Source organism: Trichomycterus rosablanca, chromosome 4, assembly GCF_030014385.1.
Source record: "Trichomycterus rosablanca isolate fTriRos1 chromosome 4, fTriRos1.hap1, whole genome shotgun sequence".
Classification (NCBI taxonomy): Eukaryota; Metazoa; Chordata; class Actinopteri; order Siluriformes; family Trichomycteridae; genus Trichomycterus; species Trichomycterus rosablanca.
The window spans coordinates 54,953,187-54,966,477 of record NC_085991.1 but is presented as its reverse complement, the minus strand read 5'-3'; the positions used below and the strand labels follow the sequence as shown (position 1 = coordinate 54,966,477).

The following is a 13,291-nucleotide window of genomic DNA, read 5'->3' as shown; positions in this document are numbered from 1 at the left end:
GGGCGAGATGTTTGAGCACAGTGGTCTCACGTTACACCCTTGTGTCAGTGGCCATTGTCCCAAATTAGCCGCTGTTCCTCGCGCCTTTTGTTCTCCCAGGATGGGAGGATGGTCGCGTCCCAAATAGAAGCTTGAACTCGCGTCCTTTTAAGGTTTTCCTCCGGGGAGGGGGGTGTGCACTACCTGGGGATAAAAACCCCCTCAGAGCAGCAGAGAGTCGAACCCGGATCATTCGAGAGCCTCCTCGGTCCCGTCTCCATCCATCCGTCCTCCTCTTCATCCGTCCAGCGTCTTCACCCTCATCATGGCCCCCAAGAAGAAGGAAGAGCCCAAACCCGTCGCCGCACCCAAGCCCCCGGAGCCCGAGCCACCCAAGGAGCCCGAGTTCAACCCGGCAGAAGTGCAGGTAATACACTCTAATAATGGCTTTGATCCAGGTTGATTTTAAGCTCCATGTACGCGGTCTCGGTTCTGCAGTTCTCGTCAGGAGCCTGATATAGAGTAGCGTAGCGCTGTTGTTTCTCTAAACGTGTAGGAAGAATTTTGCCTCGAACAGAAGAACGTACATCTGAAAACGCTCTGCTACTTCTCGCTGTTCTTACGGTGGAGAAGACGTCAGAAATGATCCGAGTTGTCGTGATTAAACCCTCATTAAAAGCTCTATAGAAAGATCAGACTTTACATGCGCTCAGGCTAACACTAATCCATCAGTGTTCAAGTTTAACTTTAACAGTTTTATAGCTGTAGCCTGGCGGTTAAGGTACTGGACTAGTAATCGACAGGTTGCTGGTTCAAGCCCCACCACTGCCTGGTTGTCACTGTTGGGCCCTTAAGCAAAGCCCTTAAACATAAATTTTTTAGACTGTATACTGTCACAGTACTGTAATTCCCTTTGGATAAAAGCGTGAGATAAATGCTGAAAATGTAAATGTAATATAGTTAAATAATAAATATAATTGATATAATCATATAATAAATAAAATAAATAATAATATAATAAATAAAATTATATAATAAATAAAATAAAAAAGTAAAAAATAGAACAGATATAATTATAAATAAAATAAAATAAAAGTATTAAATATAACAGATATAATCATATAATTAGTAAAATAAAATAAAACAGTAATAAATATAATAGTTATAATTATATAAGTAAAATAAAGTAATAAATATAATAGATATAATCATATAATAAATAAAATAAATGAATAATAAAATAGAAATTATTTATAATAAATAAAATAAAACAGTAATAAATATAATATATATAATTATATAATAAATAAAATAAAAAAGTAATAAATAAATATAATTATATAATTATATAATAAATAAATAATTATATAATAAATAAAATAAAAACGTAATAAGTATAATAAATATAATCATATAATAAAATAAAAAAGTAATAAATATAAAACATCTGATCATATAATAAATAAAATAAATAATAATATAAAAAATAAAATAAATAATAATGTACCTAATATAATTGATATAATATAATAAATAAAATAAAAAAGTAATAAATATAAAAAATCTGATCATATAATAAATAAAACAAGTAATAATATAATAAATAATAATTAAAATAAATAATAATGTACCTAATATAATTCAAATAATCATATAATAAATAAAATAAAAATGTAATAAATATCATACGTTATCATATAATAAATAAAATAAATCATAATACAATAAATGCAATATAATTTATAAAATAAGTATAAAAATATACAGTTCTTTTTTTTATATCATGTTAAAACTCACTATTATAAATCTGTTGTAGCTGCAAATTATTATTTAAATAAAAGGGTAAAATGATCAGAATTGTAATTCCTAACTGTTAAAGTCGTTTTTAATGATATATTTATAATATTTTCAGTAGTACATAGATATTTATAATAATTAATTATACTTTTGACCCTAAATATATATCAAACACTTGAAGTCTCGCTGACTGTAGAGTAACAGTAATGAAACGAGGATGTTAGAAGGTATTTTCAGCAGGGGTGTGAAAACTTTTGGGGTGTGACCCCGGCTGAGGACGCTCCTGTCCCGCCACACTCACGTCTCTGGTGCTGGTGTGAGATTTGGTGTGAGGGCGCTGAGTGTACCCCACCTTCATTTCCTCCAGCTCGTCTCTCTGAACCACACATCTCAGGTTTCACACCAGCTTCAGTCTGATTATAACATCAGAACCACACGGACCACCCGCTCGTACCAGCGCCGGGGTCCAGACGCTGGTGCTGACCACACCCTCACACGTCTCCTCTCCTGCTTTCATTATTCAGTTCAGCTCTGGTCTAAAGAAAAGAACTCGGAGCTCCGAGACGCTGTGAGCATCAGGATCTGCTCACATGGTTTAATCTAGGTTAAAAAAAGACCATTTTGTGGTGGGTCTTGAACCAGTGACCTTCTGATCACGAATCCTGTACTGTCTGTGTTATACAAAGCATAGAAACTCAAAATCATGATAAATACACATAAACACGACTAACGTTAAGGTTCCTTCTATCTGTAACCTACACCGGAGCTCCTCCTCACCAACACAGTCCTGATAAAACCCAAGAGGACCTTCCCCAAACTGTTCTCACTGATTTTTTACTCCTGTTACCAACAAGCGTGGCTGAAACTGCTAAATTTAACGATTAGCGGGTGTCCATATACTTTTGGTCATATAGTGTAGAAGGACATACCAGGGTTTTTATAATTCTGCTATTGGCCTCAATTTATTTATTATTATTTATTTTCTTATTTAATATTATTATTTACTGTTATTTATTATTTATTGTTATTTAATTATTATTAATTAATTAATTAATTTAGTATTTATTTAGTTTTATCTGTTTGTTTAGTATTTATTTATTTAGTATTTATTATTTTTAACTATTTATTTAGTATTTTTTTTTTTTTTATGTTGTATTTATTTATTTTTATTTATTTATTTATTATTATTTGTTATTTAATTATTATTAATTAATTAATTAATTTACTTTATTTATTTTTACCTTTTTTAGTATTTATTTATTTAGTATTTATTCATTTTTATCTATTCATTTAGTATTAATTTATTTTTATTTATTTAGTATTTATTTATTTTATCTATTTGTTTAGTATTTATTTATTTTTATTTATTTATTTTTATTTATTTATTTTTATCTATTTATTTACTTTTTATTTTTTTCCTATTATTTTTTTTTATTTAGATTTTTTATTATTATTATTATTTATCTTTTTATCTATTTATTTAGTAATTATTTATTTACTTCTCATTATTTCTTATTATTATTATTATTTGTATTTATTTATTTGTTGTTATTAAATTTGATTATTTTATTCCGTTCTGGTTTAACTCAACTAGCCAGTTTTAGCGGTAAACCGACCTCAGCTAATCAGGCGCGTTGTCGATTGTTCTAGAAGGGAGTTGGATCCTGATCATGCTAGTAGACGAGTCTTGCTAAACTAAGCTGATTAGTTAGCTTAAGCTAATGTAAGCGTTTGCTAAATTGGTGGCGTCGTGCAGCCAGGAAAAGAAAACAAAGGAGTTCACACTCGTGTGTATTAGCAGCACTCGCTAACCTCCGACCTCTGCCTCCCCGTGTGTGTGTGTGTGTGAGGTCGGTTCAAGGTCGCGCCGCTACGTTCCAGGATGCGAGTCTGGCGGCGGCAGCTGAATAAACCGAGCGTAACCTGAACCCAGCACTGAAATATTTCAGCCGCTCTGAGGTCTCAAGGCCGCCGCGCCCCAAAAATAGCGACCGCGGGGGTCACATGTGCGCCGCTCGCTAACAGCCGCGGCATTAGGATTAGCACCGCGCGGCTTTAACAGCTTTAGAAACAATATTAGGATTAGCTGTGAGGTCGAAAGTATCCGGACGCCCGGTTTCAGAAACAAACCGTATGAAGACAGACTGACCTCTGTGTGACCTTTTCAGCTCGAACAACAGATACTTCTCTGTCTGTGGGGATTTGTGCCCGTTCTGCTGGACCGTCCCTAAACTGTTGCTGCACAGTCAGATTGAGTTATTACACCTGTTAGTGACTGAAACACACATTCAGTGTTAAAAAGGGTGTCCCAATACTTTTGAGCTGGGCGTGTCCGTATATTTATGGCGTGTTTATTCACCGGTGTGTGTTTGTGTCTCTCACAGTTGGAGTTCACGGCGGAGCAGATCGAGGGTGAGTTCAGCTCCTCCACACTAACGGTATCGATGTTTGACAGTATCGTGATGTATCGGCTGATCGTTTATCGTCTCTCCCTCCCTCAGACTTTAAAGACGCCTTCCAGCTGTTCGACCGAACGCCCACCAACGAGATGAAGATCACCTTCGCTCAGTGTGGAGACGTGATCAGAGCTCTGGGTCAGAACCCCACCAACGCCGAGGTCATGTACGTGCTCGGCAAACCCAAAGCTGAAGGTACGATCACACCGAGTTCTGGAACCTCACGCTCTCGTGAACACTGCAGGAACGCTTTAAAACGATGATTATAGGTTCTCATAATGTTCTGATAACATCTGATAATCTGATGCTGTGCAAGAGGAACATCAGAGGAACAGTAGAAGAACAGTTAATGAACAGTTAAGAAATCGTTAGAGAATAGTTTAGGAACAGTAGAAGAACAGGAGAGGAACTGTAGGTGAATACTGTTCCTCTCCTTTTCCTCAAACATTTCTGATCATTTTAAGTTCCATTTAGGAACAGTAGAGGAACAGTAAAAGAACAATAGAAGAACATTTGAGTAACAGTAAAAGAACACTTAAAGAACAGCTGATAAACAGTTGATGAACAGTTGAGGAACATCATAAGAACAGTAGAAGAACAGTTGATGAACAGTAGAGGTAAAGTTGAGGACAGTAGAGAAACAGTAAATGATCAGTAGAAGAATAGTAGAGGAATAGAAGAAAAACAGTTAAAACAGTTGATGAACAGTAGAGGAACAGTGGAGGAACAGTTGAGGAACACCATAAGAACAGTACAGGAACAGTTGAGGAACACTATAAAAACAGTGGAAGAACAGTTGATGAACAGTGAAGGAACAGTAGAAGAATAGTAGAGGAATAGAAGAACAGTTAAAAACAGGAGATGAACAGTAGAGGAACGGGAGAGCAAGTAGAGAACAGTAACAGGGTGATGTAGGTTGAGAACAGGATAGACCTGATGAAGATGTTCCTCCAGCGTTGCTCCTCACCTCTGCTCTCTCTGTGGTTGTAGAAATGAATGAGAAGATGCTGGACTTTGACCAGTTCCTGCCCATGCACCAGTTCATCTGTAAGGCCAAAGGTCGCGGCACCTTCGAGGACTTCGTTGAGGGACTGAGAGTGTTTGATAAAGAAGGAAACGGAACAGTGATGGGTGCTGAGCTCCGACACGTCCTGGCCACACTGGGTAACCGTCATTACTCAACACCTCAACACTCAGTACTGAACATTTCAGTACTCAACAATCAATACTGACCACTTCAGTACTCAACACTTCAACACTTCAATACTCAACACTTCAATACTCGACACTTCAATACTCGACACTTTAATACTCGACACTTTAATACTCGACACTTTAATACTCAACACTTCAGTACTCAGCACTTAACACTTCAATGATCAACACTTCAATACTCGACACTTCAGTACTCAGCACTTCAATACTCGACACTTCAATACTCGACACTTTAATACTCGACACTTTAATACTCGACACTTTAATACTCGACACTTCAGTACTCAGCACTTAACACTTCAATGATCAACACTTCAACACTTCAATACTCGAGACTTTAATACTCAACACTTCAATACTCAACACTTCAGTACTCAGCACTTAACACTTCAATGCTCAACACTTCAATACTTAACACTAAAATATTTTACATTTTAATACTCAATACTCCAGTATTCAAAACTTAGTACTCAACACTCAACACTTCAATACTCAACACTTCAGTACTCAACACTTCAGTACTCAACACTTAAAGTGTTGAGTATCAACACTCAACACTTTAATACTCAACACTTTAATATTTAACACTTCAATATTCAACACTTCAGTACTCAACACTTCAATACTTAACACTTCAGTACTCAACACTTCAATACTTAACACTTCAACATTCAGCACGGCAGTTGTAGCCGTTTTAATACCATATGTTTTTGAAACGAGACGTCCAACACGCTCACGCTCTGGTGTCCAGATACTTTTGGTCGTGTAATCACTTGCACTGTTTGTGAATAAGTTTGTGCCCCCACTGAAGGTGTTTGCTGGTGTTTCAGGTGAGAAGATGAAGGAGGCCGAGGTGGAGCAGCTGATGGCCGGACAGGAAGACGCCAACGGCTGCATCAACTACGAAGGTGAATTTTTATTTAACACCATAAATTAACTTTTATTATTAATTTTATTTATATCTTTATTATTATTTATATTATTGTTATTATTATTTATATTTTTATTATTATTTATTTATATTATTATTATTTACATTTTTATTTATATTTTTATTATTTATATTTATTTATATTTTTATTTATATTTTATTATATTTTACTTATATTTTTATTAGGGCTGTCAAACGATTAAAATTTTTAATCGCGATTAATCTCAGAATTTCATATAGTTAATCGCGATTAATCGCATTAAAAAAAATCTGTGTAAATGTTATAGAAAACAAGGATTTTTAAGTGAAATGTTACAATTAAAATGGTGAACATATTTTATGCTAAATGTACTGATGTTAAAAACTGCTGGGACAAGAGAAAACTGTAAGGGAGTTTATTCACTCACATACTAGGCAGTAAATGTCAGATTGTAGGTTAGAATTTCTCCATCAGCAAACATTGTAGATCAGCGGTGCTTTAGGTGGGATAAGGCGTAGTTATTGTATCAGACTTGTCTGTGGTTGTATCGTGACGATGGTTTGATGGACGTTTCTACACGAAGTGAGTGTGTTTTGACCCTTTGGGGCTTCCATAGTTCATGAACTAACGTGCTCGACTCAGCTTTCCGGTATTCGGTACAGAAGAAGAAGTTAATTAAGTGTAATAAAGTGTTCTGCTCCCGACAACTTGTGAATATAGCGTGTATTTATTTCTTTATTATGCAAGTGCATCACTACCACGATCGGTTACATTATGTTAACAAACCGCAAATGAAAAACGGTGGCAAGTCCGACATTAAAATGTTTGTTCTACCAGTCAAGTGTCAACATGAACTAGAATTTGCGTTAATGGCACTAATTTTTTTAATCGCGTTAAATTGAGGTCGCGTTAATGCGTTATTATCGCGTTAACTTCGACAGCCCTAATTTTTATTATTATTTATTTGCATTTATTTATGATTTATATTTTTATTTAAATGTATTTATCTTTTATTATTGTTTATTTATATTTATTTAAATGTATTTATATTTTTATTTACATCTGTTAAAATACAATTAAAAACTGTAATGAATAAATCTCCTTTTATCTCTCGACAGCCTTCATTAAGTACATCATGGCTTCTTGAGCAGGTAAAGCACTTCCCATAATGCACCTGTTACTTTTATCCACTACATGACCAAAAGTATGTGGACACCCAAACACGTCCTCGAGCACACAAGCCTAAGAACACCACGAGCAATGCCGTGTGTCCGCTGGAGTGGTGTAAATCCTACCAGCATTGGACTCATGAGCATGAGTGACAACCATAAAGTCATGTTTATTTATAATTTAGTCATATCCAATTCCCACCTCTACTGCTCCAGTCCTCTAATCCTGACCAAGGAGGGTCGTGACTAACACACGCCCCCTCTGACACATGTGCAGTACTGACCGCTTCTTTTCACCTGCACCAGGCGGGTTCATACGGAGATCCGTATCGCGCACGGAGAGTCACGCACAAATCTCCGTTATCCCCCGTCTCTGGTGCAGCACCATCAACCAGCCAGCAGAGGGCGTAACTGCAGCAGTTCTGATTAATCCCTCTGACACTCCCACCCTCGGACGAGCCGATCGTTGTCTGTATAGGCGTCCATCCCAGTCCAGTATGAATACAAGGAGTCGTAATGCTTTCAACCAAAAGTATTTATAGAGCTGGTTTGTTTGCTTAAGGAGGACGGGGACTTCCCCAAACTGTTGCCCCAGTATAAAAGCAGATCGTTTACCTTATATCATTTTTATACACCTGATAGCAACGGGCGTGGCAGGAACAGCTCAATTCAATCTAATTTGAAGGAGTTTCCACTTACTTTTGGACATGTAGAGAATTTGTCAAATTGTTTATTTATTTATTTGTTTGTTTTCTGTTCTCGACAGGTTCCAGCTCACCCACCGAGAAATCAAAATGGAGTCCGGAGCTTCTCCTTCTTTTCTTTCTGTTTCTTTTTCCTCTCTTTTGCTTTTGTATAAATTCTTTTCTCTCGTTTCTTCTCTCTGTTGTTCGTCTCACCTCGTTTGTTTTGTGGATGAAGAATGAATAAATAAATAAATAAATAAAAGCTTCACGCTTGATCAAATCTGCATCCCGAAGCGTCTCAGTGTTTTATCGCTCCATCATACTGTCGCTGCTCCTAAATCAGCTTTCACTGCAACTGTGACCACAGGAAATGACATCACAAGCACGCCACTCTCATGTGGGCTCCAGCGATGGCAGCGCGTTTCTGCCCCGTATGAAACGTATAATTATTGAAACCGCTTCATAAATGTAGGTTCCCAGAAACCCAATCAGACTTCAAACGCCACCACAAACCCACGAACCTCGGGCCGGGACTCACGAGAGCGCCTCGCCTCAGAGAGAGAGAGCACCACAGAGAGAGAATGCCTCAGAGAGCACCTCAGAGAGAGAGAGAGCGCCTCAGAGAGCACCTCAGAGAGAGAGAGAGCACCTCGCTTCGACTCAGAGAGAGAGAGCACCTCGCTTCGACTCAGAGAGAGAGAGCGCCTCAGAGAGAGAGAGCACCTCGCTTCGACTCAGAGAGAGAGAGCGCCTCAGAGAGAGAGAGCACCTCGCTTCGACTCAGAGAGAGAGAGCACCTCGCTTCGACTCAGAGAGAGAGAGCACCACAGAGAGAGAGAGCACCACAGAGAGAGAGAGAGCACCACAGAGAGAGAGCGCCTCAGAGAGCGAGAGCACCTCGCCTCACCTCAGAGAGAGAGCGCCACAGAGAGAGAGCGCCTCGCCTCACCTCAGAGAGAGAGCGCCACAGAGAGAGAGCGCCTCGCCACAGAGAGAGAGCACCTCGGGAACCTGATTTCATTCAAAAATACCAGCAAAGACTCCAAATAAACCCGACATAATCACTTCCATCAGGACTCGGTGTTTATCATGTGGTCAACTCAGATCTGGAAAGAACCCGAACGGCTTTTATTTCTTAAAGAGAAAAAGATCAGATCCACAAACCTTTAAATAATGTTTAATAATAGTAACAATAATAATAATATTTCCAGTAATAATAATAATAGTAACAATAATAATAATATTTCCAGTAATAATAATAATAGTAACAATAATAACAATATTTCCAGTAATAATAATAATAGTAACAATAATAACAATATTTCCAGTAATAATAATAATAGTAACAATAATAATAATATTTCCAGTAATAATAATAATAATAATAATATTTCCAGAAATAATAATAATAATAATAATAATAAAACAAATAATAATAATAATATTTCCAGTAATAATAATATTAATAATAATGATAATAATAATAATGATAATAATAATAATGATACCAATAATATTTCCAGTAATAATAATACTAATAATAATGATAATAATATTTCCAGTAATAATAATAATAATAATAATATTGAAAATAACAATATTTCCAGTAATAATAATGATAATAATGATAATAATAATATTTTCAGTAATAATAATAATAGTAATAATAATAATTAAACAGCAATTTCATCTTTAAAAAGTTAACATTTTAATAAAAAATAATAAATAAATAATAATTTAGAATAATTAACCAGCTATTTCTAAATATCATTTTAGAAATAAATAATTCAAAATTTTAATCCTAGAAAACACCCATTTTCTTACCTGCTTATTTAATTAGGGTTGTGGGGTGGGGGGGGGGAGGGCGCTGAAGCCTATCCCAGCTTTTCAATGGGCGCAAGGCACACAGTAACACCCTGGACGGGACGCCAGTCCATCACAGGGCAGACACACACACACACACACACACACGCGCAGGGGCGACTTACTGCACAGGCTTACCTGGGCTTCAGTCCAGGGGCCCAGAATAATTGAGGGCCCCGGATTGGCTGTTTTATTCGTTCTTTATTTTGTTAGTTATTTTGGTTAATAAGAACGGGGAAGCTTACAAACCAATGATTCTGTAAATCATTTACACGTTATTCATATTTCTGACTGTTGATTGGCCAGATAAACTCTAACGAGCTGCTGTCATTCTGATTGGTGGTTTCAGTTAAGCAACGTGAACGTTAGAGCTAGCACGTTATACTCCACTCTGCCAGTCACAAATGCCAGCGGGGAGCGGCCTTTTTCCAAACTTGTAATAGTTAAAAATAAACTGTGATCTGCTATGCACCATGAAAGAGTGAGCCACTCGACTCTGATGTCTATCGAGAGTGACATTTGGAGAAATCTGGATTTTAAGGACATTATTAGAGACTTTTCATTTCAGAAAAGTAGAAGGAAAGACTTCTGAAGGTGGGCTCAGATGTTTTCTGTTTTTCATGTTAGAACGGCACTGTTCAGTCTTGTTGTCGCGTGTGGTGTGAGATGATGAGACTGTAGACCTGGGAACTCTTCCTGATTCCATATTTACATCCTTGTTCTTTTATTGAATCTGCATTTAATGTTTTGACCTGTTGATTGTTGTCTGTGTGCTATCGCTTTGTTTTCTGTCCTTACTATGGTTCGAATAACATGGCTGTATTAGTTCAGAAGGAACTCTGTTGTCCTGCGTTGTGTACTGATTTTATGAAAACTATACGTGGGGGCCCACAACCAGCCTCTGCACACACGCGCACACACACACACATATACACACACACACACACACTCACCTATAGGGCAATTCAGTGTCTCTAATTAACCTGACTGCATGTTTTTGGACTGTAGGAGGAGACCGGAGTTCCCGGAAGAAACCCACGCAGACACGGGGAGAACATGCAAACTCCACACAGAAAGGACCCGGACCGCCCAGCCTGGGGATCGAACCCAGGACCTTCTTACTGTGAGGCGACAGTGCTACCCACCGAGCCACCCTCCAAGAAAACAATTAAATAATAATAATAATTTAACAATTTAATAAATAATAATAAATAATGAAATATTAAATGTATAAATTCATATTAAATAAATACATTCATATTAAATAAATACAGTAAATAAGTTAATAATTTTATAATAATTCACTACCAATTTTATTTAAAAAAGGTTATCATTTTAAATAAATTAAATAAATAAGGTGATAATAAGTAACTAGCTATTTCATCTCAGAAAATAAATAAATAAGATGAATAAATAAATGAATAATAATAATAATTATTATAAAATAATATAATAATAATAACAACAATAATAATAAAAAAATTATAATATAATAATAATAATATAATAATAATAATAATAACAATATAATAATAATAATATAATAATAATAACGATAATAACAATATAATAACAATAATATAATAATAATAATATAATAATAACAATAATATAATAATAATATAATAATAATAATAATAATAATTAATAATAGAAACATTAATATAATAATAATAATAGGAATAATAATAACAATAATAACAATAATTATAATAATTAAGAAGCAATTTTTCATTAGAAAAATAATCCTACATTCTACTGGCTGAGGAGCGCTTTTGTTCACATCAGTTCGTTCTGGGTTAAATCGCTCCCTCTGGATGCTCGTTCTATTTATATCCACCGTACACATACTCGCTACGTACACAACACACATTCAGTAATGTTAGATCAATATCACTATTTCATACGCAGATCTCAGGAATCAGCTCTCAATCTCATCGTGCTCTTCTTTTCTCCTCCTCGACCCCTGGAGAATAACTGAACCAGGGCATCGACTATTCGTCTGGTGTTTATTTTCTTTTGCCCCCGGGTGTGTTGTTGACCCATATATAGAGATAACCTGTTCTGCTCCTCTGACGCGCTTACAACGTCCACTGAGACTCCAGTACAAGAAACTTCTACTACTGGTGGATTATTAATGGGGCTCGGTTGCCTTTTTTTATCTGGGTTGTAAACTGGCATTCTGGGCAGAGCTTACAGTACGCTAGAAGGTCCAGATACTGCCTTGGTCAACAGAATCTACTAGCTATGCTTGAATGACCAGCCCGGAGGACTGACTGACTCATCTTCCAGGGGTAGCTCCTAAGTGTTCCATATCTATGACCTTGTTTATGTCGGCTTTATTAATGCAGTTTTGTTGACGTATGCTATCTTTGCAGCTCTACACTCTTGGCGTGGATGGAGTCGAGGTTTAGGTTATCCAGGGTTTGTAGTGTTCCTCTCATTACCGCACCTTTAACGTTCTCTTCTCCTTTAGCTCTTATGGATTTTCTTTCATTTAACGGTTGAGAAAAGGAAATTGAATCGAGTATCTACTGGGATTGCTGACTGTCGTGTCGATTGAAATCTGGTAACAGCCGTTACACTTACAGTCCCCTAGGTTTTAACAGATCTAATAATTTGGGGAAATCTCTGCCTATAAGGAGGCTTCTCGAGGATGCCGACTGTCTCTAGGTAGCTCGACCTTTTATTTCTATTTTTAAATCGATAGTAGGATATTCCTGCTCATTGCCATGTATGCAACCTATTTTTATTTTGGCTTGGCTGCACAGGGTTTGGTTCTTGATTCACTCTTACCCCTTCTCCACCGACGTGGACCCGGCTCCGTTCCGGTTCGCAAACTTGGTGTTAAACCGGTTCCGCGTTTCCACCGAATAAAAGAGGTTCCAGACAGAGAACTAGGGTTCTAATCTGGCACCACAGAATACCCGGTTATTCAGCGTGAACCGTGACGTCATCGGTGGGCGTGTCACAGTGTCGAGGTTTGGGTGCTTTCACATGAGAAGCTGCAAAACCGCTTTGGTGCTAAACTTTCATCTTTTAAAGTTACCTGATTAAATTTCGATCCAGTTTGCGGCTGATATTTTCAAAGCACCCCAAATGAGACAAACGTGGCTTATTGTACTAAACAACGAGTGATGAATTTGGGCAGCACAGTCTGGTTATTACCTCTCTTGGTGTCTCGCTCTTGAGGATCACCTTCTTTTTTTATTCAT

General features: G+C 36.7%; 1 protein-coding gene across 1 annotated transcript; it reads left to right on the top strand.

Moving 5' to 3' along the window:
* The first annotated feature begins 234 nt into the window (after nt 1–234).
* myl13 (myosin, light chain 13) lies at nt 235–8,497 on the top strand. Its single transcript, XM_062994563.1, has 7 exons — nt 235–406; nt 4,161–4,188; nt 4,278–4,427; nt 5,223–5,396; nt 6,278–6,355; nt 7,477–7,509; nt 8,294–8,497. The coding sequence occupies exons 1-6, from the start codon at nt 305–307 to the stop codon at nt 7,503–7,505; spliced, it is 561 nt and encodes a 186-aa protein (XP_062850633.1). The 5' UTR covers nt 235–304; the 3' UTR covers nt 7,506–7,509; nt 8,294–8,497.
* Nucleotides 8,498–13,291: the final 4,794 nt, after the last annotated feature.